Here is a 26,493-nt window from a genome sequence, read left to right as displayed (position 1 = left end):
GTGTTAATTTCTGCTGTACAGCAAAGTGATTCAATTATACATGTATTATACATATATATTCTAGATTTCCTTTAAGTAGTGGCCCCAGCGCTCAAGACTTCCAAAAAGCTCAGCCTTCACCTTGGTAGGCACAGAGCTCTTTGAAGGACATCTGTCTTCATGGACAAGAATCCTTGGGGCACAGCTCAGGTAGATGGCTCTCGCCTCCTGTCTCTTTTTTCCTCATCATATTATTTGCTTCCTAGTGACCAGAGATAATGCACAGGCCGCCCACCGATGCTTCCTGTCTGCCTCTCTCTGTGTGGGAGCATTTTCTGAGTCCCTGGCTGTTGTTGTTCAGTTGCTCAGTTGTGTCTGACTCTCTGCGACCCCAACGACTGCAGCATGCCGGGCTTCCCTGTCCTTTATCATCTCCAGGATGCTCAAACTCATGTCCATTGAGCCGGTGATGCTATCTAATCAGTTCATCCTCTTCACCCTCTTCTATTGACTTCATTATTTCCTAGCATCAGGGTCCTTTTCCAATGAGTTGGGTCTTCACATCAGGTGGCCAAAGTATTGGAGCTTCAGCTTCAGCATCAGTCCTGCCAATGAATATTCAGGGTTGATTTCCTTGAGGATTGACTGGTTTGATCTCCTTTCTGTCCAAGGGACTCTCTAGAGTCTGCTCCAGCAACGCAATTCAAAAAGATGCTTGCTCCTTGGAAGGAAGGCTATGACAAACCTAGACATTGTGTTAAAAAACAGAGATGTCACTTTGCTGACAAAGGTCCATATAGTCAAAGATACGGTTTTTCCAGTAGTCATGTAGAGATGTGAGAGTTGGATCATAAAGAAAGGTGAGCACTGAAGAATTATGAGCAATACTGAACTCTTATTTTAAGCCACTGAGTTTAGGGGTGGTTTGTTACTCAGCAGTAGCTGACTAATACAAACACATGCACAATCTGATTTTTGTCAGTTACTTATATCACCTATTTAGTTTCTGTGAGCAACTGAGTTAGGAACCTTGAATTAGATAGAGGTTTTCAAACTTTACTGTGCTTAAGAATTGTCCAGGGAGTTTACTTAAAATATTGATTCCTGGGCCTCACTTCTAGAAAGCTTCAGTAGATTAAATGAGCCCCTGAGATCTGCATTTAGACCAGCATGTCTGATTTTGGTACAGATCATTCATGAAACACACATTGGAAACCATTTGCTCATGAGAACACTAAAACTGTGATGTAATCACAAATATTACCTCTCCTTAATATCAGGAAAGAGAGAGAGTGGGTTTTGGCCAAAGAAGGGTACATGCTTTGTCTGATAAGCCAAGAAAAAGATGTCCCGCTTCCCGGAGTCTGAGACTGCGTTTTGCTGTCGGTACTATTTCTTTTTTTTTAATATGTATGTATTTTTCTTCAGCTGCGTCAGGTCTCAGCTGCATCACGCGGGATCTTTTGCCGTCGCACGTGGACTCTCTCCAGAGTGCCGGTGCTCGGTAGTTGTGGTGCACGGGCTAAGTTGCTCCAGGGCATGTGGGATTTTAGTTCCCCAACCAGGGATGGAACCCAGGTCCCCTGCATTGCCAAGTGAATTCTTAACCACTGGACCACCAGGGAAGCCCCAGGATGGTTTCTTCATTTACATAAGGAAATGTTTCTTCTAAATCACATAAAAGGTTTATGATCAAATGCATAAATAACAAAATCTGGATATAATTACAAGAAGTTGACTGGTGGCTGAGGAATCAGGCTAAGAGGGATTAACTAGAGGTAAACAGCAAAGAGGGAGTGGGAGGTCAAGGGGCGGGGGTGGGTGGGGAGCTTAAAAGGGGGAAAACAAGTGAACAGTGACAAGCTGTGTAATCGATCCTGGAAGCTCGGCAATGCAACTGCCTGCTCTCATTCCCACTGGGTCAGTGAGGTGACGACTGGTCATCCCACCAGTTCATTAAGGGCCCATTGTGTGCAGACACAATCCTGGAGCTGGCCCCCACCAGAGAAAAGGACAGGTAAAAATTCTTCTCCTTGTGGAGCTTACATTCCTTTGGGGTGAGGGGACACAGATGATAACAACGTAAAGATATTTTACATCAGATGGCATAGTGGGTCGATCTGTGTTCCCTGGCCCCTCCCCCTCAAAAAAAGCTCTGGTCAAGCTCTCCCCCTGGGTGCCAGTAGCATGTGACCTTATTCAGAAATAGGGTCACCGCAGAGGTAGTCGAGTTAAGATGAGGTCAAGCGTGAGCCCTGATCCAAGGTAAATGGTGTCTTTATAAGAAGGGAAAAGACACACAGAAAAAACTCGATGAAATGCTGGAGGTAGACAGGGATGTACCCACAAGCCTGAGGAGCAGCTAGAGCTGCCGACAGCACCTAGGTGGCACAGTGGCAAAGAATTTGCCTGCCAATGCAGGAGATGCAAGGAACAAGGCTTTGATCCCTGCGTTGGGAAGGTCTCCTGGAGTAGGAAATGGCAACCTGTCTAGCATTCTTGTCTGGAAAATTCCATGGACAAATGAGCCTGGGGGGCTGCAATCCTTGGGGGTCGCAAAGAGTCAGACGCGACTGAGCACAGGCACATACACTTCAGAAGAGTAGGTTTCTCCCCCAGAGCCCCCCGAGAAAGGCATGGCCCTGGGGACACCTTGATTTCTGACTTTTAGCCTCCAGGATTGTGAAAGAATGAATTTCCGTTGTTTCAAGCCATCTGGTTTGTGGTATTTTGTTCTGTGGTCAAGGAAACGAATGGAGATAAATGCTAAGAAAAACACAGCAAGGAAGGGAAGGAGTGAATGCTGAGGGTCAGGTTTGCAGTTTAAATAGAGCCACTTGGAAGTCCTCCCTAAGGACTGAGAGTGGGGAGGGACCTCTGGGGTAGGAGCGTCCCAGGCAGATGTAACTGTAAGTGCAAAGGCCCTGGGGTGGCAGTGTGCCCACTGCTTTGTGATTGAGTAGACAAGGTGATCAGGCAAGGCAGGGACTTGCAGGTCATAGCACGGCTAAGTGAGAAACAGAGCCCCCAGAGGGTTTGGAGCAGAAAAGTGGCATGATTCTTATTTATTTAAAATCAACACTTTCTCTTTTTTAAGGCTCACTCAGGTGGCTGTGGGGAGACAAGGCCAAAGCGGGCAAGAATGGGTTGGGGAAAGCCAGCAAGAAGGGACTGTTTAGGTTAAACCTATGGAAGCTTGGGGCTTCCAGGTGGTACTAGCAGTAAAGAACTGCCCTGCCCACGCAGGCGGCACAGGAGATACCCCTTTGATCCCTGGGTTGAGAAGACCCCCTGGAGGAGGGCATGGCAACCCACTCCAGTATTCTTGCCTGGAGAATCTCACGGACAAGGGACAGAGGAACCCAGGGGGCTGTGGTCCATGGGGTCACAGAGTCGGACACAACTGAAGCGACTTAGCACAGCACATGGAAGTTTGGAGGGGCTGTGGGTGGAGGGTGGGGTGGATGGAGGCTTTTGGCTGTTTGGCAGGTGAAGCCTAGAGGGTGTATTGGCTCTGGAAAGAGGAGGCTGGGATGACTCCGAGGGCTTTGGCCTGAGTCACTGGAAGTAACGAGTTCCAGAATAACAACTGACTTGTTTTGTGTGTTTTTTTGTGGTTTATTTAACTGGACATGTTCTAATCCTTGATCATAATTTCCACATGTACCATATACAGGTGCTGAGCAATGTCTGAACAGAAATAGCCACTTTTATCAAGTAACATCATTTGAGGGAAGAAAAAAAAAAAAAAACCAACACCAAAAACCTAGGTATGCAATACACGGACTTTTTCATGTTGGTAGGTTTCCAGTGTCAAGTACTTAGCGCAGTCCACTCATCTGAGATACCAATGAGGACGAGACCATTTAAAATCTGCTTTGTTCCGAGGTTCGACGGGAAAGGCGTCCAGGCTGCTGGGTGGGAAGGAGGCGAACAGCCTCAGGGCCCTGGCTCGGTCAGGGAAGTCGCCTGGCCCAAGAACGCCCTTCCCGGATCGGGCCAGGCCGGGTGGGGCCGCCGGGTCCGGCAGGCAGGCAGTCTTAGCTCCCCTGGCACAAGCAGACTCTGGACCTCACCGAACGTGTGTGGTCAGTGGTGTGTGCCAAACACCTCCAGCGTCAGAGCGCCGGGCTCAGAGCACCCTCTGGACACGGGAACGCACAGGGCAGACGGCTGGGCAGAGTCGCCGATGAAGCCTGCAGACCCCGGGCCAGCTCGAAAAACCCAGGCCACCGCGGCCTGCTTCCCTGATGGGCAGCGCCGCCGGGCCGGCCTCGGGAAACCGCACCAGTGAGCTAAGCTGCCAGCTTGAGCTTCCTTTTCCGCATAGAAAATCAGTTTTAAAAGCATAACAACAGCAAACCAACAAACAAAATAAGCCTGAGGCGGGATGTGTATTTTCCTTTGGAAACAGAGAGGAGAGAGAAGCTGTGAATATTCAAAACTGTTCCTGATTAGTAAGATGGGGTATGAAAAATGTAGAACTTGTTTGAGTTTTTAAATTGAGAAGGCAAAGCACAACGGGTATGCGCTTTAGGCGTTACAGCCACAACAGAAATTCAATGTTACCACCTACTGCTTGTGTGAGGGTGAGAAAGGACTTAGAAATCTCTTCGAGCCCGGGTTTTTCTTCCACTAGGAAATGAGAACAACAACGCCTACCTCACAGGGACGCTGACCTTAGCCCACCCCGGCAGCCCATAGCATTGTTTGCGTTGTTAAAGGATTCATGCTTTATTACTTTTGCTATGATTTATTACTGTGTACGTCTTTTTATGTCTCCTAAAATTGGGGAGGATCTTAATCTATTTAATTATAATATTAAAAATGAAAAACAATAGCCTGTGAGGAAACCGGCAGATGAGGGTCGACCCCCCGCAGGGTGTGGGGCGATTCCTCAGGAGGACGCCGGCGAGCACGTGGGCGGCGCCGACACCGGTGACCGCGGCGTGACCGGCCGCCCGCGGGACCCTGGTGGACGCGAGGGGGTCTTTGTGGCATCTCTGGTCTGCCCGTGGGGCGGCGACCGCCCCGCCGAGGGGCCGGTCAGCTCCCTACGTACAGCCTGCTCCCTACGTACAGCCTGGGGAGGGCGAAGACACGGAAACGTCCCCCACAGGCGGCGCCGGACTCGGACTCCTGCGCATGCGCGGCGCGGCGCGGCCCATCGGCCGCCGGACACCCAGCGCGCATGTCTCCACGCCTCGGCCGGCGCGTGGTGGAGGGAGGTGGGGCCGGCGGATGCAGACGGGACCGAGGGCGGCGCATCGCCTAGCGGCTTCCCCCTCTGCCCCCACCGCTGCCCCAGTCTGGTCTAGAAAGGCCCACGAAGCCGGCGCCCCCTCTTTCCAGCCCCTCCCCCGTCGCGTATCCTTCCGACGCGGTGCCCCGCCCCTCGCTCCCTCCCTCCCCCCACGCCCTCTCCTCAGACGGAAGGGAACGCCAGTACGCAGGCGCGCTAACCCAGGCGGCGGTGTCTAGTGAGGATTTGAAATCGGCCGCGCGTGCGCACTGGCGTCCGGGCCCGGGCACGGGAGGCCGCGCTTCCTGCCCGCTCGCCCGCCCCCGCCCCCCGCCCGGCTCCCTCCCCGCCCCTCATTGGAGCGGAGGCGGCGGCGGCGCCCCCTCCTTCACCCGCGCCCCGTCGCCGCCGAGCGTGTCTTTTCGCCGCCGCCTCCGCCGCTGCTGCTGGCAGGGACGCGGAGCTAGCGGCGCGAGCTCGCCTGAGGGCCTGGCTCGCGGCGGCGGCCGCCCTCCCGCGGGTCCCGGGCCGCGCGGCGCCTGGGCCCGCCCCCCTTCGATGGCCTCCGCCGCCGGCCCGAGTGGAACGCCGCCGCGACCCCCGCGCCGCCTGAAGGGAGCCTGACAGGCCCCAGCAGCACCGCCGCCGCCTGCCCGGGGCGCTCCCCGTCTCCTCAGAGACCGCCGCCGCGAGCCGGGACCCCGACGGGAGCCACCGCCGCGAGCCGGCCCGAGGCGCGGCGCAGGCCCGCCCGCCCGTGCGTCCGTCCGCCCGTCCGTCCGTCCGTCCGTGCGCGGCGCGGCGCGGCCCGGGGGCGGGGCGGGCGGGCGCGCGGGCCCGCGGGGCGGGCGCGTGGATGGATCCGCGCGTGGCCTGGATCCAGCCCGAGCAGAAGGGGCCGGCCAATGCCCTGTGGATGCAGATCTGGGAGACCTCGCAGGGCGTGGGCCGCGGCGGCGGCTCGGGCTTCGCGCCCTACTTCTGCCTCAACTCGCCGGCGCTGGACACGGCGGCCGCGGCGGGGACGGGGGCGGCCGGGCCGGGCGGCGGCGGCGGCCTAGGGGGGCCCGCGCTGCCCGCCGCGTCGCCCCCGCCGCCCCCGCCGCCGCCCGCGCCCGGCGCGGCCGCGTTGCCCCCCGCGCTGCTGACGGCGCTCGGGCCCGCGGCCGAGGGCGCCCGGCGCCTGCACAAGTCGCCGTCGCTGTCGTCCTCGTCCTCGTCGTCGTCCTCCTCGTCCAACGCCGAGTCGGGCACCGAGAGCCCCGGCTGCTCCTCGTCGTCCTCCAGCAGCGCGTCGCTCGGCCGGGCGGGCGGCGGCCGCGGCGGCGCCTTCTTCCACTTCGCGGACGGCCCCCCGAGCGCCCCCAACGGGCACGCCGGGCCGCGCGGGCCCGCGCCCGCCGGCTCCCCGCCGCCGCAGCACCAGTTCCACCCGGGCCGCCGGAAACGCGAGAACAAGGCCAGCACGTACGGCCTCAACTACCTGCTGTCCGGTAGCCGCGCGGCCGCGCTCAGCGGAGGGGGCGGCCCCGGGCCCCAGGCGCCGCGGCCCGGCACGCCGTGGAAGAGCCGCGCTTACAGCCCGGGCATCCAGGGGTGAGTGCGCGCGCCGGGCGCCGGGAGCGGGCGGCCTCGGCCGCGAGGGGCCTCCCGGGGCTGCGCCGCGGGCGAGCGAACGTCCCCACCCGGGGCTCCCACCTCGTTTGGAGGGTGGGTGTCGGAGGCCGAGGTCCGACTCTGCGGGGAGCTTTGTAGTTTCTTATTTTCATATTCAAAGTATAAACGAGCGGTGTGTCGAGATTCTAGAACTAACGGTGCCGGAAAGGGCCCGCTGCGTTCTGCGCGAGCAGGTGTTTTCCTTTTCTCGCTGGCTAAACTGGAAAGGTGAAGAAAACAGCAGCCCACTCTAGTATTCTTGCTGGAGAATTCCCATGGACAGAGGAGCCTGGCGGGCTACAGTCCATGAGGTCGCAGAGTCGGACACGACTGAAGCCACTTAGCAAACTGGAAAGCAGGTCGCGGACTTTCCAATATTACCCCTGCCAGGTTAGGGACCTTTTGTCAAGTGGGATGCAGAGGGGTGTTTTATGTTAACTTGCAGAGGCTTTTTAGTATTGTCGGGAACTTGAATCAAGTTGAAGGCAAATGTTGGTTAAATGTTAACTTTTTTACCGCCCCCACCCCCCGGCGAAAATCCGTTTAGAACAGGACTAGATTTTTCGGTAGCGATACAGTTTAACCAACAGCGAACTTAGAAACCACTTTCTCGTGAAGGGGCTTTCACATTGTGGTTTAATTTTGTGCCGAAATTGCCAAATAGCGTCTTCTGCAGTTTTTTTTTTTTTTTTTTTAATAGTAGTGTTCAGAAAAAGTAAAAAACGTTTGTAGCAATTGGTTATTCTCTGGGAAGTGTCATCTCTATTTTAAGTATTTCCACATTAGCCTAATGGGGATTAGAAGTTCCTTTTACGGTTAGAGCAGTTACAGAGGCCAGGACCTGTGAGGAAGATGGGTGCGTGTGTGGGAGCTGTCCCAGGTGAGACTGTCTGAGGTGTGAGTGCTACTTACCTAACCCTTCCTACGCTTTTCCGAGCACCTGGAAACAAGGTATCCGTAGACAGGTTTTTATCAGCATTTTAGGATTTAAGTTATAAACTTTCTTGTATAGTTAGCTGATTTAAAGGTCACCTAAAGATCTTTCAGGGTGTTAAGGTTGTAAAATATTAGTTTTATAAATCCCACAGTTGCTTGGTATTTGGATTATTTGTAAAAGTAACTATCTCGTAGGTCTGTTTATTCTCTTCTGAAGTGTGGTGTGAAACCTAAGTTGATACTACTTTAAAGCGTGTGTCATACGCAGTAATACCTGCTGTTTCTGCAGCTTGTTTCACCTGGTGTGGGTTGGAAGCAAGTTACTTTCAGAAATTCCTGAAGTCTTTGAGTTAGGGCTTCCCTGGTACTTCAGCTGGTAAAGAATCTGCCTGCAGTGCAGGAGACCCCTGTTCGATTCCTGGGTCGGGAAGATCCTCTGGAGAAGGGAAAGGCTACCCACTCCAGTATTCTTGAGTTTCCTTGGTGGCCCAGCTGGTAAAGAATCTGCCTGCAATGCAGGAGACCTGGGTTAGATCCCTGGGTTGGGAAGATCCCCTGGAGAAGGGAAAGGCTACCCACTCCAGTATTCTGGCCTGGAGAATTCCATGGACTGTGTAGTCCACAGGGTGGCAAAGAGTCTGACACGACTGATCGACTTTCAGTTTGAGCTAGTACTTCAGCCCCAAGTAGGAGTCCCACCTCCTCTTCTTGTCTCCCTCCAGTTGTTACTTGTGGAACTTTCTGAGCAGAGGTGGTAGGGGTGGCTGTAGGTTTCCAGCCTGTCTCCCCTGGAATTGACTGTGTCTGAGCCCTAGGAAAACAGGAGGGCATGTGGTCTTCACCTGTAGAGCTCCGGGTGTGATGCTCTTGTGGGACCTGCTCAGGCTCTGCAAGCGGTGTCCTCACCTGTGGTTTCTGGTAAGCCTGGGCATACGGGTTGCTGTCGCTTTCCTTAAGGAGCCCGCGACCTGCCAGGTGCTGTGCTGGCGTCTGGGGGAGGGGCTGGCGTGGGACATGGCCCTGGGACGCTGACTCGGGGGCCCCTTTCGTGGGCTGTTGTCCTCTCTAGTGAGGTTCAGTCAGGTCCCCCGGCGCCCCCCCCCCCGCCCCCCGTGCACCTCTCTTGCTCCCCTTAGGTTAGAGGCGGAACAGACGCCCTGCCTGCCCCTCCAGGCTCTTCCTGGGGTCTCTGCTCCCGGGGGCCTGCCTCCTCCACCCTCACCAGCCGGTTAGAACGCAGCTCCGCATGGTGCAGGGCTGAAGAGTGGGCTCCCAAGCCGCCAGGGGTTCTGCCTTTCAGCCCCTTGAATAGGTGGGTTTTTTCCCTCTTTGTATTTTTCCCCCTTCCTTGCTGGACTCTGTGGGTGGCCCTGGGTCTGTCCACTCTCTTCCATCCCTGCCTAGAGGAGGAGACTGCTTGGAGCCCACCCTGTGCCTGACGGGCGAGTGTCCAGCGCCTGGTTCCCTGCTCTGAATCCTAGTGGACTGCCGCTTTAGAAGGGCAGAGAGGAGGCAGAGTGCACCCCAGCAGTGGTCCAGCTGGGGGGTTCGCCTGTGGGGGGAGGAGGGATGCCTCCCCGATGGTCAGTCATGTCCGCCGGTCTGCTGGGCTTCTGGGAACTCACCTTTTGGTGTGGAGAAAGAACTATGTCTGGAGCTTGCTCCTGGCCACCAGCTTCTCTGGAGTGATGAGGAAGGCCACCAGAAGATCTCTCCCTTGTGGCTTAGAAAGGAAAGGAACTGAGGTCAGAGAGCTGCTAGTCCTCCCAGCAGACGAGACTCTTGTTGACGAGAAGTTGCTCAGCCCTTGTAGTCTCCGGACAGCATTTCTGGATGGATGGTGTCTGCAGCCCTCCAGAAAGGGTTGGCACTTGCTGGTGTGGCGGGAATTTGAGTGGCCTCCACTGAACCCCATTGGGCCTCTGCCTGGCAGCCCCTGTAGCAGCCAGCACCACCCTTCTGTCTTGGGGAGCTTTCTGCCCTTGGGAATTCAGCCTGATGGCTGCCTTAAGAGATGGCCAGCCTGTCTTCATCCTCTAGGAAGATGAAGAAAAAGCATGTGAAAGCGGATGGGAATGAGGGTGAGAACTTCAGTGTGGAGAAGGTCAAATGTTTCTCTTGTAGCTGGCGTTGCCTCTGGTTCTTAGTCTGTTTCTTTGGTTGAATCTCAGTCTTTGGGGAACCGTGTGGGCAGTGGGAGGGGTGCTCTGCCTGGGCTGCTGACCTGGGGATGCAGGCAGGTGGCGGACGGGCTCAGGGCCCCTGTGACCTGGCCTCTGCCTGCCCCACTTCACTGGCCCTCGCCTCCTGACCTCGCTGAGCTTTGTTACTTTGCCCGGGTCAGCCTCAGCAGCTTCGGAAACCTCAGTTTCAAGGTAAAGAAAAGTCCTGCATAGCAAGTCGGGGTATGGGCTCCAGTTCCGCTCTCACATCCCGCCTGGTGCCCTGTGGGCCCCTGGGAAGGAGGTCCTGGGATGAGAGAAGAGGCCTGGCGAGGCCTGCCATCAGGTCCTGCCCAGGCTCGGGCTCCAAGTTTGCCCCCTCTGGCCTGCCCGCGTGTGCGGGGTCACCCAGCAGCCTCCCCGCAGGTCCCTGGACGTTTCATTTTTAAAGGTCTTCTGTTCCCCCAAAGAGAATCCGCTCAGCCTGAGTGTCCGAGACACCCACAGGTGCCATTCATAGGCGTGTCCAGCCGCTCCCGCTGGGCCTGGCCTGGTTCCTTCTGCCCCAGGCCTGTTGCCTTCTCCCCGCTCTCCTGAGTCAGCGCCTGGAGGAGGTCACAACCTTGCCCCTCCCTCTGGCCCAGCCTGCGGTCCAGCAAGCGGCCTCCCCTGGCGTGTCCTCGGCACTGGTGGGAGAGCACAGGGGAAGGCCCAGCACGACTGCGGACTGCCGTGGGCCTGCGGCTGTCTCCGCTCTCCTGCCTTTGTCTCGTCCTGATGTCGTTCTCTGAGCGTGCTGGGATTCTCAGGAATGGTATTTGGAGATCTGCCTCGAAAGGTGGCACACCTGGGCCTGGTTTTTTTCAGTGTTCATTCCCAGAGGCCCTTGGTTGTGGAGGGCAGCAAGGGTGATGCACTGGGCATGCGTTTGCTGCTGCCCGGGCCATGCCTGAAATCCACTGCCACGCAGGCACTCACCTGTGTGCTGGTCACATAGCTCTTCCTGCCCCTTGCACCATGGCTGGTGTCTCTGCAGAGTGAAATTGGAAAGCTCGCTCAGGGTGCTGGCTGTGACGCTCAGGGAAGTGGCGCCTGGTCGCTGGTAAACAAGGACGGGCTGACCCTCAGGGAAGGGGCTGCCAAGGAGGAGCGGGGAAGGGGCAAGACAGAGCCCTGGAAGTGGAGGGGCAGCTTGTTACACCAGCTGGCGAGGGGGCCTTTGAAACGGGGTCCCTCAGATGGTTTTGTAAAAAGCCTTCCCGATTGCTCCTGTGTGGAGGGCAGGGTGGGATGGAAAAGCCTCGCCAAGGCCGGGCCGCTGAGACACGGCCCGTGGTGGGGACGTGCGCTCCTAAAAGGAAGTCTTCAGTGTCATGAAGTTCAAAAAAATTCCTAAGTGAAGATTGTTTGTCAAAGTAAAGTGTCAGACTTTCCTTTTGTTTGCCATTTAATTTGTGATTTTGGTCCCCGTTTTAAGTGGGCTCATACGAATGGAAGGAGAGGTAGCAGTCATCCTTGAAAACTGCTGTTGTTAAGGTGATTCTGGTTTAAGCTTTGGCTTTTTTGGTTGTGGAGTAAAAGAGGGTTGTCATAAACAGGCAGACACCAACCTGTGTTTTCTAGTTCACAAACCTGGTTTTGATGACGCAGCCAGAACGTGAGCTTACGGGGTGCGGGAGGAGGGCTGACTGACCCACCCCCGGGAGCCCCCGCGTCGTTGGAAGCCACAGTGCCTGCTGGGAACAGTTGCCGGCCTGTCTAGAAGGCTCCAGCTGGCCCCTCAGGGTTCCTCCGCTCCAAGGCTGCTGAGGGGGTCTGGCAGCAGAGGAAGGGGAGTTGGGCAGGCTCCATGATCGGGACAGGTGCCCGAGACACCCGCCCACAGTGCACTGCAAGTGCAGCATCTTACGCTGAGATCTCAGGGCCACACCTGGTGTACTGCTGCTGTGTAACAAGCGTCCACGGGCTCCGGGCTGCGGAGCCGCTGTCGCTGACTGTCTCACGGGCTCTGTGGGTCAGAGGTCGGGCTGGGGGCTGGCTCCTCCACTCGGGCGCTCGCTGGGCTGAAGTCTGGGTTGCCTACTGCATCCTCCACTGGGCTCAGGAGCCCTCTGCGAGCTCACTCCTGTTACGGTGTGACTCTCCCTCATGGTTGCAGGACTGAGGTCCCTGATTTCTTGCTGGCCGCCAGCTGGGGCCTCTTCAGCTCCTTGAAGCCACCAGTGTCTTTTGTTCCTGGTCCTTCTGTCTTCAGACCTGCCAGGCTTTGAATCTTTGGCAGCCTCTGCCAGCTGCAGAAAGCCTTCTGCTTTAAGGACTTGTGGAGTTGGGTCAGGCCCACCAGGGGACTGTGCTAAGGGCTCGCGGTAATACAGTGTGGTCCCAGGAGACACGAGCATTTCCTCAGGGCTGCAGGTTCTGGATCTTCCGGGGTGGAGGTGGGGAGGTGTTCTCTTGTAGATGACCTGTCTGCCTGGGAACTCGGGCTGCACTTTTCTTTTCCAACACTGCTCTCCTTTGACTGGACACTAGCCCGTCACTATGACTGGCAGATTGTCTGTCTTCTGGTCTGGTTGTCACCAGTGAACTCGGGCAGCCAGCACGACCATAGCTCTGAGTGCCTGTCTGTGTCTCTCTCATGTGGACTGTTCTTAAAATATGTTATCTGAGCAGAGTTTATGTGAATGCTGTGGACATACAAAAATCTCAGAGATTGAGAAGTCATGTGTGTGAGGTGTCCTGCCTTGGCTCGCTTAGCGAAGGTGCCCTTTCTGCGCCGGGGAAGGGTGGCCGGTGACTTGCCTGGTCACCCCTGAATTACCCCACAGTCCCTCTGTGCTTTCAGAAGACCCAGCCCAGGTCCCGGGACTGGTGCCTTGCTCAGAAGCCCCGCCTCAGGGCTCTCCCCTTTCCTGTGGAGTTATTGCTGCTCTTGAGAACTGGCGCTGACTCTCCTGTGTTTTTTCGGGGGAGAGTGGGCTGTGTCCTACCCTGCATTCCCAGTGCCAGGCACAGTCTAGCCACTGGTGTGTGTCTGGTGGGCGAGTGAGCGAATGAATGAGAGAAAGAAAGGAAGAGAGTCTGGCAGGTGTGGCAAGTCTGCAGAGTTGAAATAAACCAAATGCTAAAAATAACTTTCACTGTTTTTCTTAGAATTTTTGAAGATTTGATTGCTAACTGAGGTTATTTAAGTGCAGAATGAAGTAAGATCTATCACAGTGTATCTGCCTCCCTTCCTGAAAAGTTGCAGAAGTCAGGTTTACGCTTTGCAACCCAGGATGTGAAAAACAGAATGTTCAACAGTTAGAAAGGCACCTCCAAAAAAAAGAAAAAAAAGAAAGGCACCTCCATTTAGTTTTTAACTGGTTTCTTTTTCTTATTATTAAATTAACGCCTAACACTAGGAGGCAGAAAGCTTGGTGCCCAGTCGGTATCCTGCAACCGGGTCCCACGTGCCCTGGGCTTCCGAGGCCCGGCTTCCCTTTGCTGTGGGGAGGGGCAGTGGAGGCTGGGCCCACACCGGCCTGAGGCGGCTCTGCACTCGAAGGTGGACTGCGCTGAGGTTCCCCTTGGCGGGGAGTGGCTTCAATTATCAGCACCATGCCCTTTTCTTGTGGGTTTGTGCTCCTTTTAACTCCCAAGTCAGCTGCTGTGCATAGCCATTTCAGCTCTGTGTGGTTGAGATCAGAGTCAACTTCCTAAGTGATAACAGGTGGATTGTAGGTAGTTTCTATCTTTTCACGTTTGGAAGGGATTTTGCTAGAAGCACCATCGCACTGACATTACTCGCTGGCTTGCTCGGACGCTGTCAGTTGTGTCTGGCTCTTTATAACCCCGTGGACTGTAGCCCGCCAGGCTCCTCTGTCTGTGGGGATTCTCCAGGCAAGAATACTGGAGTGGGTTGCTATGCCCTCCTCCAGGGGGTCTTCCCCACGCAGGGATTAAACCTTGTGTGTCTCATGTCTCCTGCATTGGCAGGCAGGTTCTTTTCCACTGGAACCATCTGGGAAGCCCTTGAAAGGCATTTCAGATCTTAACATTTCTGGAATCCTGGGAATCAGAAGGAATGGCTAGGGTGGAGGAGTTAAAAGGAAATGAAAAATCAAAACATTTGCCTGGTGGTGGTGGCTGCGTGGGGAAGCACGGGCAAGGCCTTGAGCTCACTGGGTTAGCCCCGTCTCGGGTAGCCTGGTTTTCCTGTCTGGACGTGACTGGCTTCTTTGAGGGTCCTGACTTGTGAGCCTCTGTGTTTTCCCAGTGTGTTTCCCACTGTGGCGGGGGGCCTGGCCCTTCGCCGGACCTGTCACATAAAAGGCAAGCGGGTGAGTTGTCACATGGAGGAGTTAGGAAGGCCACTGGTTTTGTTCCTCCCTCTTCTCTAGAGAAATCGAAACCAAAAGTTAGGTGGTTCTTGTTGCCAACCGGCCAACCGGGTAGTGGCAGCATTCCCTCTCAGGCCAGAGCCTTTGTGTTGGAGAGAAGGCTGCAGGGCACTGGGCGGGTTGCAGGGACAGCTGGGGCAGCCCCACCCAGGCCGGAAAACGCATTCTCCCTTTGATCCCAACAAACTTTTCTGCTTTTAAAAATTAAAACAGTGCCTGAGTCTTGGGTCCTCTAGGTTTAAGCGTCCTGTTTTCCCAGAGCTTCCAGGGTCCTCTGTGTATTTACCAGGTGTGTGGGGGCTGCCCTGTGTAACTTGCTTAGAAGCCTTTGGGAGTTTGGTCTTGTCTTGAGTAGAAGGGGCAGGTGTTAATGCTGTTTCTCTGAGCTCCTTGCAGCCTTCAGCATGTGCTCTGGGTTGTGTCACGACTTGCGACTGAACGGCAGCTATGTGTTGTGCAGGAAAGTGGGGTGAGGGTCCGGGTGGGTCAGAACTAGGGCCGCGCCGCCCACAGGACGTTCGTGAGGACGGGGCCTGGTTCAGTGCTGCCCAGCGTGGGGGCCACTGACCCACTGACACAGGGCTGAGGAGCTGGGTTTTCATCATACTTAAATTTACTTAAAATTTAAACAACTTTACGTTCGACAGCACTGAACTGCAGTAACTTCAGATTCTTTACTCAAAACACGGTGCTTGATTTAGTAACTGCTGCCTAAATCACACCCTTACACCAACAGAGGCTGTGTTGCTCATCAAGGTACCACTGGGAAGCCCCGGAAACGGTGTTTCTGAGTTTCTAGAGGAATTTCTTTCCCAGGGCTGCTGTCTGCAGAGCGCAGGAAGCATAAACCAGGTTCCTGGCGGAGGACTCCGACGGCCGGGGGGTCTGCTCCAGCAGGTGGGCGGTGGTCTCCCGCATCCCAGTCTCTTCTGCAGGGTGGTCTCGCCACCCCACCTCCCCCCGCCCGCCCCACAGGTTTCTCCCTGTAAGCCTTCTCCTGTTGTGTAGACAGAAAAGTACAGCCTGCCCAGGCCGATGTGATCTGGCCAGGGGTGCTGCCCCTGGGACTGTCAGTCTGGCGCTGACCCTGGGGAGATGGCCAGAGACTGGGCTGGAGCTCGCAGCTCTGCAGACCTGGCTGCGGTGTGTCTGTTGAGGGTCATCTGCTGTTTTGCTTTCCTGGAGACGGCAGACCAAGGGACGGGGACCTAGGCCCTCCACCCCTCAGGACTTTGAAGGTCTGATGACCAGTGATAGAGCTGGGGGACCTGGGGGGGGGCCCTTCCGGCCTCTGATGTCCGAGGAGTTCCCCTTCCCCCAGGTATTCTGGAACTGCCTGGGGAAGGCCGCAGGACTCCTGCCATCGGGATTGTTCTTAGAGCTCGGGGTTTATGAACAGTGAAGGGTTTGAGGAGCTGTTGACTTGGGTTCTTCTGGAAGACAACTCAAAGATGGAAAAGCAGGGCTGGCGAGCATGTGCCTCCGGCCACCTCGGTGTCGAGGCTGCTCTCACTGTCCTGCTTCCTCCCAGGTCCTTGGGCAGGAGCTCACTGTGAAGAGCAGGTTAAGTTTTGGTAGATGACGCGTCCTGCCCACAGTGCAGCTAGAAAGCCGAAGAACAGGCGCCTCAGCCTAGGCCTGCTGGACAAGAAACCCGGCTTCCGCACTGCCCGCTGGGGAGGGGTTGGTGCCCTCAGGAAGGCCAAGAGGAAGGAATGTGGTGAACGGTCAGGGGAGCCTTGGTGCAGCGCACAGAGTATTCTGTTATTGGCATCTCCTCTGAATTTAAGCAGACAGGTTAAAAACTTGAGGTATAACTCTGGAAATGACTGAAATATAGGAAAGAGGATACTTTGCCTGGCTTACGAAATGCAAAGGGATTCTGAAGTATTGTTACAAGTTATCTCTTGGGAAGAAGTGGATGATGAATCTGTCTGAAGAGTTGGTGTCTCTGTCAAAGACTGACTCATGAGGGACCGACGTACAAACCTCAGTGCAAGGTGAAGTTTAGAGCTAAGAATACAGAGCTGAGTCCAAATTCCAGACACCGGGGACCTGTGAGTATTGTCACAGGTTAAGGCCTGGAGTGAAGGAGAGCTTGCAGAATTGGCCTCTCAGGATGGGTTTTAGAGTAAGCCCGTGGGAAGTAAGTAGAGGGCGGGGCTGGGGAAGATGGCTCCGTCCCGGGGCAGCTGGACAGGGCAGCTGGGCCTTTGCTGCAGGGATGGCAGTGGTCCTCGGTGCGTGTCGTGGTATTTATTAATCATTGTGGGCCTCCCGAGCCCCCACCTCTCCAGGAGGAGGAGAGGGCATGAGGCTCAAGCCGCTGAATCTGAGTGTGCTGTAGGCTGACTTAAATAACGATATTGGTTTTATAAAACAGATTTGTGTGTTTTTTGGTAAAAAGTAAAAAGCTTAAAATCACTCAAGCCTACCCCCGGGAAATATCCACCGGCCCTCAGGTGACTGCCATTGTGGACATCTCTCTAAGTCCTGTTTGGATGGACACATGGCATTATCAGCAGACGTACTTCAGTGTTCCTTAAATACAATTTACTGAATTATTAATTTTGCTTGAAAGCGAAAGTAGGATTCACTATTAAATAGAATAATAGTTTAAGAATATGAAAAAGATGATGAAAACCTTATGTGGCTAAGTGTAAAGAAAAGTTGGAGTAAAGTTTTTTTTTTTAATGATTTTTTTTTTTGCTGGGTCTTCATTGCTGTGTGAGGTTTTTCTCTAGTTGTGGCTGGCGGGGCTCCTCTCTAGTTGTGATGCTTCTTGTCGCGGCTTCTGTTGTTGAACACGGGCTCTAGAGTGCTGGCTTCGTGGTTGCGGTACGTGGGATTCGTTGCTCGAGGCATGGGCACGTGGGATCTTCACTCGTCAGGGATTGAACCCGTGTCCCCTGTGTGGGCAGGTGGATTCTTTACCACTGAGCCACCAGGAAAGCCCTAGAGTAAAAAGTTGTAATAAAATCACTTGCGTTTGCTTGCTGCCACATAGAGCTGTGAGCCCGTGCTGGGGAGTTGCCTCCCGCCAGTCACGTGTTGAAGCCCTGGTGCATGCGGTGTGGTGGTGGTAAGAGGTGGAGTCTTTGCGGGTGATGGGCTCAGATGCGGGCAGATGGGGCCTCATCGTGGGAAGACTGCCCTTATGGGAAGAGGACCGTGTTCCCTCGTTCTGTCTCCACCATGCGGACACGGAGAGTTGGTAGTTCGCACGCCCGGACGAGGCCCTCACCGTCGCCCAGACGTGCGGGGAGCAGGTGCTGGGCTTGCGGCGCCCAGAGTCGTGTAAGGCACCCATCTGCGGGGCCCACGACACGGCCCTCAGTCTGTCCCCAGCTCCTGACATGGGCACCATTGTCTGTCACTGCGCATTAGGCATTGGTGTCTTGTTCCGTCACTGTGATCACTGCCTTCGTTTATTGAGCTCCTCCTGAGTGCCAGGCCCTGTTCTGAACACTGTGGACTCGTTGAATCTTCATGATGATGCCGCGTTGGGGGTGCCGTCAGCAGCCCCGTGTTTTCCGGGGTAAACAGGCCCAGAGTGGTGGGGATCCCGCCCCGACCCCGCAGTCTGCAGTCGCTCAGCCTCGATTCTGCACTTGTGCAGACGTCATGCTGGGCACCAGGTTGTCCCTGCACGCCACCAGCTTTCCACATTCTGGCAGGCGTCTTTGTGGGGCTACCCTGCGTGTGAGCACTGGCGCTGGCTGGGTCTGAGCCCTCGCTCCCCCTGGCCCTCATCCCCTGGCCGCTCCACGGGCTGGGGCCTACCAGTCTGGTGTACAGGAGAGCTCGTGGGCATGTGCTCCCCAAAGCCTGCGGGGAGCCAGCATCGTGTCCTCAGTGTGCTGCCCACCGTCTCAGTGTCGTCAGAGATCTGAGGCAGGACAGAGCTCTGCGCAGGGACGCTGGTTGCTTCTGGATGCCCGAGGCTGTCTCCCGTCCTTACCTGGTCCTTTCTGCGGCAGGGCCCTGCCTCAGGCCTTCTTGCAGCCGCCCTGCCATCCACATACCAGGCTCTGCCTTGACTTTCGGGGCTGGGTGCTTGTTGGTTTCATCTTCCTGTTGGCGGGAGTCTTCCACCTTCTCCACGTGGACAGCCTGCCTTCTCTCTTTCCCCTCTTTGTCCGCCCTCCTTAAACTGGCCCTTCCCAGGCTGTTGCTGCAGTGGCTCCCCTGTGCTCCCTGTGGCTCCTCACCCTCCTTTCGCCCCCTGTTTATGGCCACATTCTTAGCTAGGTTTTCCATAGCATGAGGCACAGGAGTGGGTTTTCCTGACCCCACCCGGCGTCCACTCCTGCACTGGGTTGCCGTCCTGGTTGACCTTCAGCATCCTGGTCTCTGCCTCTCGGTTTGCTCTGCCTTGGTCCTGGGCTGCGGTCCCTGAGGATGCGGCATGAGGGTGTCCGAGCCCTCCCACTCCCCTGGAATGTTCCCTTTCTGGCCAGCTGCAGGCCGGAGGGGCTGCTGTGCCTTCGGCGGGCTCTCTGGGACCCGTGGCCCCTGGGTGGAGAGGAGAGTCTTGGGGCAAGTCTGTGGGCCACCTTTTGGGGCTTGAAGCCTGTTCCCTGAAGAGCTCGGCTTCTTGGGGCCCAGCTCCCGTGCTTTCATGGGGGGTCTCCAGGCCTGGCGTCCGTCTGCTCTGAGGTGAGGTCAGCCCAGGGGTGGCTGGCCCTCGTTGCTGGTGTGTCGGCCCCAGGCTCTCTCTGCTCCAGGCGGTGCCAGGTTCTTCTGGCCTCCAGGGCTGCCCTGATCTTTGAACGTCTGGCTGCGTCTTGCCCTCTGTCCTAGCTCTTGCACCAGCTCATTGGGAGGCTGCCCCTGACCCCACACCGTGGAGTAGCCGTGATGTTGGCCACGGCCACCGTCTGGAATCTCTGCAGGGTGTGCTGTGCTTCACGTTGGTTTAGTTGCTTGCTTGGCTTCCTCCTCCACGGCCCCTGACCCAGCTCCACGAGACGAGGGCCTGCTTTTCTCTGTCTGGCGCTCTGTGTAGCTGGGGTCAGAGCCTGCTCCACCGGGGTTGGCTGAAGGAGCCAGACGATGACTCGCGTCTGCTTTCTGGTCTTCAGTGTGGACCTAAACCTTCGGGGCCAGTGAGTTCTGTGTTTTGTCCTCCCTGCCTGCCTGCCTGCCTGTCTGTTTTTACTAGTTTTCAGCACTGTTGTGTAGTCCCCCTTTTCTGTAAAATGTTTTCCTGGTTGTCCTGGGGGGGCCTTGGGAGGTTGGCGTGTGCTTTTGCTGGTGTCTTGAGCCAAAACCCCAGGCCTGACCCTGAGACTCGAGAGATGGACATGTCTCAGTCATGCCGGGCAGAACTGGAATAAACGATTTACTGCCTGCTCTACACATGTCGAGAACTTTTGCCGATTGAATGAAAAGTAAACATTTGATAGTTAAAAGTTATGTTTTTATTCTTCTGGTATCATAGGTCACACTTGACTTTGATGTATACACAAATACTGGATACCGTGAAATTAAGTAGCTTTAATTACAGTGGACTTTGAGAAATGCTGACACACGGGCGTGTGGAGAGACTTGGCTCTCATGTGGCCAGCAGCGCACAGGCGCCTGGCGGTGACAAGCGCCCACGTGGTCATGTCCATGGTCTGCCGGGAGCGGGCTCAGGCTCACCGAGTGCCCCCCTGGGTCCCAGGAACATGGATGGTGGTTGGCAACGCCCTCCATCAGGTATGCCACACAGCGTTCTCTGGGGAGAGGCACACAAGGTGTCTGGCGTCGCTGCCCAGTGGTCGGGGCCAGGGACAGAGCAGCTGGCTGGGCAGAGGTCTGCAGGAAGCGGGGGGTGTGCTGGGGAGCACGGAGGCTCCAGGGGGCTCTCACAGCAGCGCAAGCAGAGACACGTGAACCTCGGGTTCCTGCCAGCAGGTTCCGTGTGGGCTGCGAGGCTTGGGCTGGATGCCAGCCTCTGAGCATCTGTAAGGTGGGAGGGGGAGGGGTTCTGAGGGTCGTGCTCGTAACGTGTGTCACAGGTGAGTGGCCCCAGCAGGCAGGTGTGCGTGTCAGTTACTGTCTGCCTGGTAAGAATACTGATACGATAACATTGCTAGTGAATTTTAGCAGTTTCTAATTTGGGAAGATCCCCTGGAGGAGGAAATGGCAACCTGCTCCAGTATTCTTGCCTGGGAAATCCCATGGACAGAGGAGCCTGGTGGGCTGCAGTCCACGGGGTCCCATAGACCCAGACATGACAGAGCACACATGTGACATCTGTATGTAGCCTGAGTCCCACCGGGCACAGCCCTCTGGCAGCAGCACTGTTGACAGGAGCCGGCCAGCGGGGAGCCAGCCACAGTCCCTGGTATGGAGTGGCCAGAAAGACCAGCAGGGGTGGTGGACATCCCCTTCCTCACTGGTCCCCTCCGGTCAGTCATCCACGTCCGCAGAGGTGGTTCTGGGCTTGTAGGTTGGCTTTCTTAGAAGCCTTGTCTCTCTGCTAATAAGCCAGTGACCTGGGTGTACTTTAACCAGAGTTCTAGGGCTGCACGGCGTTGGAGATGAGCACAGGAGGAGGCCCCTGGGCCCCCAGGGTGCCGGGCAAGGGCCCAGCCAGAGGGAGCGCGTGCGTGGGTTTGGCCTTAATGTGAAGGCTGAAGGCGGCCCGCCTGAAGAGAAGCGAAGCTCAGCAGTGTCTGACTTTGGTCTTTGGAGTGAAGTCAGTCACTAACCCTGCATGGGGACGCGTTCTCTTGGCTTCCATTATAAAAGCAGTATAGTAGTTACTGAAGAAATTCGGAAAATAAGGACAAAAACGACCGATACTACTTTTCTGTTCTTAACATATTTCTCTCTTATTTTTTAATGTTGCTTTAAATGTGTCACAAATGGGTCATTTTGTATGTTTGTTTAAATCTAACTGTAGATAAATGGCTCCTCCTGTCTCAAAAAGCTCTTTTAAACAGTTTTCCAGGATGAAAATTAATGTACATTGTTTCTCAAATAACTAGGAATAGATACATACAACTTTTCACTTTTTATAAAAGCCTGTTGTGCATATTTCTGCCCGTGTCTGTGTGTTGGGTGACTTGCTGAGCGTGATTCCCCAGCCTGTGGCTGAAGGTCAGGATCATGAGCTGCACGGCTGTGGGTTTGAGTCCTGATCAAATAATACTTGCCTGAAAGACTGTAATGGCACCCCGTCCCATCATTTTATAGCAAATACATGGTGAAAAAGTGGAAGCAGTGGGAGATCTCATTTTCTTGGGCTCCACAATCACTGTACAGTAACTGCAGGTATGAAATTAAAAGATGCTTGCTCCTTGGAGGAAAAGCTATGACAAACCTAGACAGTGTATTAAAAAGCAGAGACATCACTTTCCTGACAAAGGTTCATATAATCAAAGTTTTGGTTTTTCCAGTTGTCATGTATGGATGTGAGAGTTCCATGATAAAGAAGGCTGAGTGCCAAAGAATCGATGCTTTCGAATTGTGGTGCTGGAAAAGACTCCTGAGAGTCCGTAGGACTGCACAGAGATCCAACCAGTCAATCCTAAAGGAGATCAGTGCTGAATATTCACTGAAAGGACTGATGCTGAAGCTCCAATATTTTGGCTACCTGATGGGAAGGGTGGACTCATTGGAAAAGACCCTGATGCTGGGAAAGATTGACAGCAGGAGAAGGGGGCGACGGAGGATGACATGGTTGGCTGGCATCACTGACTTGATGGACATGAGTTTGAGCAAGCTCCTGGAGACAGTGAAGGCCAGGGAAGCCTGGCTGCCGAAGTCCACGGGGTCACAAAGAGCTGAACACGAACTGGCAGCTGAACAACAAAGACTACTTGGGAGACACTAGTGAAAATGCTGGCAACGCGGACAGTACTGTGCAGTCTCCCAGAGTAGTCCTCTTCCCAGACTCTTAACCGTATTGCTGCCCAGAAGATTACCCAGCTTACCTTCGTGAGTGTAAGCACATCTGGAAATAGGACAGAAGATGTAGCTGTCTCCATCTGAGAAGTGATCCAGCTCCTGGAGCCAGGAGCGGGGCTGGGCAGTTCCCTCTGAGCCCTGCGGCCTGAAGGGCCTGTGCTGCGGCTGCCGTGCAGGGCTGGGTGGCGGGGTCCCGAGCTGTTGCGTGTGGCTCACCCAGGGGTCTTCTTGGCACCGTTTGCCCTGGCAGCCCCTTGGCTGTGAGCTCCTCCAGACTGTGGGTCCTGGAGGGCATGTGGGCTCCTCAGGACCCCACTGTCAGGAGGCTGAGCCCCACTGGTCATTTGCACCCCGTGACGGGTTGAGGACTTGCTTAGTGGGAGTTCCTTGCTGGCTTACTCCAGCTGGTGGCTGTGGTGCATCCTGGCAGAGTGATGGTTCTGAGCAGTTGTAACCACCGGAATCTCTGCTCACATGTCTGTGAAATGCTGAGGTTGGCTTCGTCCTGGTCTGTGGGAAGCTCTCAGGTGTCTTAACCAGCATTTTCTGTGTAGAAATCATGTTAGCATGTCTTTTTTGTTCTCGCAGTGGGTTTGAGAAGACATGCCTTAAATTAACTGCCTCTGCCATGATTAATTAAGAGCTTCTGATATCTGACCTCTTGCTTGCTTCTGTGAGGAAGAGGAGATAGTTGTGATTCTCAGGCTACTCGGGGCCCCAGGGCCCTTGCTTGGTGTGTGCAGTATGGTTGGGTTTGGTCTGCCAGGGGGAAGAGGTGCTTCCCCTGATCCACACAGAGGCACCTCTGCTTCCCTTCAGTTCAGGTGCTTGGACGTCGCCTGCACGCAGTTCTGTGTGAGTCATCCCAAGACAGATCTCTGGAGGGAAGGAGAGAGAAAGCTTGCTTTAAAAAAAAAAAAAAAAAAATTTATTTTTGGCCGTGCTGGATCTTTGTTGCTGAGAGTGTTTTCTCTCGTTGTGGCCAGCAAGGGGCTACTCCTCGTGGAGCGCTGGCTCTCAGGTGCCTGGCTTCCGTCATGTGGTCTGCAGGCTTAGTTGCCCTGCTGCATGTGGGGTCTTCCTGTACCAGGGGTCAAACCCCTGGCCTCTGCATGAGCGGGCAGATTCTTAACCACTGGACCACCAGGGAAGTCCGAAAGCTTGCTTCTGCCAAGAGCTGAATTTGCATGGACCAGGGTGACAGAGTTGACGATTCCTGAGCTGCAGAGCCCTCTGGCCTGGCCCTCTCGTTGTCCTGGGTTGGCCTTGGCCTGGCCTGGCGCCCCAGGGCCCCCCGTCCGTCACTACGTCCTCCTCCTCCTCTTCCAGTCACTCAGCCCTCAGGACCCTCCCCTGGCAGCAGCTCCCCTGGGGCCTCCCTCTGCACTCTGGAGGTCCCGCAGCTTCCTGCAGCGCTGTGCTCTCAGGAAGCCCTGGACCCAGGTGGGTGCTGGCGGATGCAACGAGGCCGAGGTGCGGCCCGCAGGCAGACAGTGGGAGCCCTGGCTCGGTGACAACCCAGAGCGCTCTGGAGGCACACGGGCTTGTGGTTTCAGTCTCCTTACACTTTTGAGCTTAGGTTAAAAAGTTAACCTTTGACGGTCTCATTCACGGTGTTCTAAATAGTTGGTAGAGATAGTAATTGGTCTGTAATATTATTTAAAAATAAATGCAAATGATTTGTAATTAGCTCACTAACTGTGTTTTAGAAAGGATTGTCCACCCCCAAAATAGAAGTCATTTGGTCATCCCGTGCAGGTCTGTCTGTCCAGGAGCCTGTGCTTTGTAGCCACGGGGGTGCAGGCCTGTCTGTGCCGTGGGCGGTCGGGCACTGGGCTCTTGCTGTAAGAGCATTCAGGTGGCTTGAAAATCTCCTCTAAGACTCTAGTGGTTCACTCCAGATCTTTTCACCAAGGTGCTGTTGGTGGCAGAAATGCAGAGCGTGAACATTGTGGAGCTGAGGGAGGGCACTCCGGTTTCTGAGAAACCACTGGCTTATCAAGGCTTGTAAGGAGAGCTGGAAGGAGTGGGAGAGGGAGAGAATGAGAATACATCAACAGTGGAAGACGGCTTCTAGTAAGTTCTTTTGCCTTTTTCACTGTAATCAAAAAGCCTGGCTTTCCACAGGCATTTGGAATTGACCAGGTTCATGGAGGGTGTGAAAGGGAGGGTGTGAAAGGGAGGGTGACTCGTAGTCAGCAGTAGGGGGGCAGTGGGGGCGGGGGCCGGGGCGTGGGGAGCACGGGATGGACAAGTCAGACGACTGAGTGCCCGAGAGCGCGGTGCTCGTGGGCTTGGGCACCGAAATGTCCTGTCACCGAGCTGGAGGAGGTCGTATTCATTCATCTCGTTTTTCTTTTCCCGCTAAGCGATGAATGAAGTCTGACTTCTGACCGTGGCTTTCCTTGGAAAAAGCCACGGGGATCTCACATGTAGGGGAACAGGCAGCCCTCTGTGCTCCCCCCTCGCAGACCTGCAGCAGCCGCCACTGGGCCTTCCCGTTTGCCCCGCCCCTGCCCACACTGTTTGAAGCACGTTTCGCTATCCTCGATTCTAGTCCCTGTGGAATCGTCTCCTGCCTGCTGTGGTGCATCGCCTGTCCTCTTGTTTGAGTGCAGAGATGTCTCCATGGAGCCACTCGCAGACTGTGCCGTGCTGGCAGCGGGAGAAGGAGCCTTTCTGCCTGGGGCTGGGTGCCAGGGCCCCGGGCTGGGGCGGTGCTGCTGCCAGGCGCCCCCTTCAGAACCAGCCAGCCCTCGCTGGCTTTGGTTCAGATTTAGCCAGTGTTGGAAGCCATATAATCCTGCCAGCTCAGCTTCTGCAGGCGAAAATCCTCCTCCTGGAATGGGTCATCTGTTCTCATGAATAGCTGTATTAGCTGTGAAATGACATAGTTTGGTACCCAACTTAATACTCTGTCTTCTGCTCTTTAAAAACACTCATTGACTTGGATTTCATAAATATGGACAGCAGCCATGTATTTACTAAATAGATACTGAAACAAATGCAAAAATTCATTTGGCTAATTAATGTACTAAAAATTGAAAAGTCGCTACCTTTTGAGTGGGTTTGAACTCTTACAAGAGAGTGATTGTAAGAAATGTCTCAGAGGCTTGTTTTCTAGCAGTTCCTTAATTAAAATTCACCGAAAACTCTGGTCTCACCATTTGCATCTTCCTTAAAATAGCCAGGAAGGGCATCAGTTCAGGACTTGCTCCGTTGTGTTGTGTCTGTTTGAGATTCTTCCGCCCTGACTATTGAAGCTGCGTGTGGTCTGCCTGGCCTGTCGCCAGGGCTGGAGTGTGTCAGAGCCCGCCTCGCAGACACGACGTGAGGCTGCCCTCTAGTTCCTCCTGTGCACCTGCCAGCAAGGCTTCCCACCACGTCCCAGCTGACGGCACCTCTCCAGAGGCTAGAGCTGCCTCCACAGGCAGCTGTCCCGGGCTCCGCTGCTTGTGGGGTGACCCCTTTAGACCCTGCGGTGGGCCGCAAGGACACTCGGGTCTCCTTACGTGAGGGTGAGGTCTGTGTTGTGCAGAGGTGTCTGGAGTTGATTCTCCACCTCGTGTCTGCAGAGTCACAGTCAGGCCTCACACCCCGTGACCCTCTGTGGCTTTCTCTGCCTCCCCATGGTGCCTTGTGGCCAGCTTCTAATTCACGTGTTCCTTTGGATCTGAGGTGCCGTTACTTGCAGGAACTCGACCCATTTGAAATTGAAATATAAACTTCATATAGACAACTTTCTGTTCATTAGCCAGCTTAGAGGTGTACTGTTATGAAACATGCCGTGAAGAAAGAAAAATACTTAATTCTGAATTGGTTTGATGCTCAGCCATTGATTGAAAGATGCATCCCAATTTTAGACACATTGAAATGTTAAGGGAATATAGTACGTTTTCGTGATAATGGAAGAATAATAGTCTTTGCCCAATTACAAGTTACATCAGTTACTTGGAAAATGCTCTAATCAGGCACCGTTGTTTACCAGGGTCTTGTTGAGCTGTTAAGTCACAGTTTTGTGAATGTAGCAGTGTGTGTATATATAAATTATATCAAGAACTGTAACGCTTACTTTTAACAGTTGCTGTTCAATGCTGTCTGACTCTTGGCGACCCCAAGAATGGTAGCCCGCCAGGCTCCTCTGTCCATGGGATTTCCCAGGCAGGAATACTGGAGTGGCTTGCTATTTCCTGTTCTACTTTAGTGTTATTTCCGGATGTTAAATACAATTAAT

General features: G+C 54.9%; 1 protein-coding gene across 2 annotated transcripts in view; it reads left to right on the top strand.

Moving 5' to 3' along the window:
* Positions 1-5,572: 5,572 nt before the first annotated feature.
* TENT4A (terminal nucleotidyltransferase 4A) overlaps positions 5,573-26,493 on the top strand; it is a 42,284-nt gene continuing 21,363 nt past the window's right edge. The window contains exon 1 of one of the 2 annotated variants that reach the window (XM_070774874.1): positions 5,573-6,817. In XM_070774874.1, coding sequence (XP_070630975.1) covers positions 6,078-6,817 — 740 coding nt within the window. In that variant the 5' untranslated portion in view covers positions 5,573-6,077. The remainder of the gene's footprint in view (positions 6,818-26,493) is intronic. The other variant, XM_070774873.1, reaches the window with a different exon arrangement.

Source organism: Bos indicus, chromosome 20, assembly GCF_029378745.1.
Source record: "Bos indicus isolate NIAB-ARS_2022 breed Sahiwal x Tharparkar chromosome 20, NIAB-ARS_B.indTharparkar_mat_pri_1.0, whole genome shotgun sequence".
Lineage (NCBI taxonomy): Eukaryota > Metazoa > Chordata > Mammalia > Artiodactyla > Bovidae > Bos > Bos indicus.
This window is presented reverse-complemented; position numbering and strand designations above follow the sequence as displayed.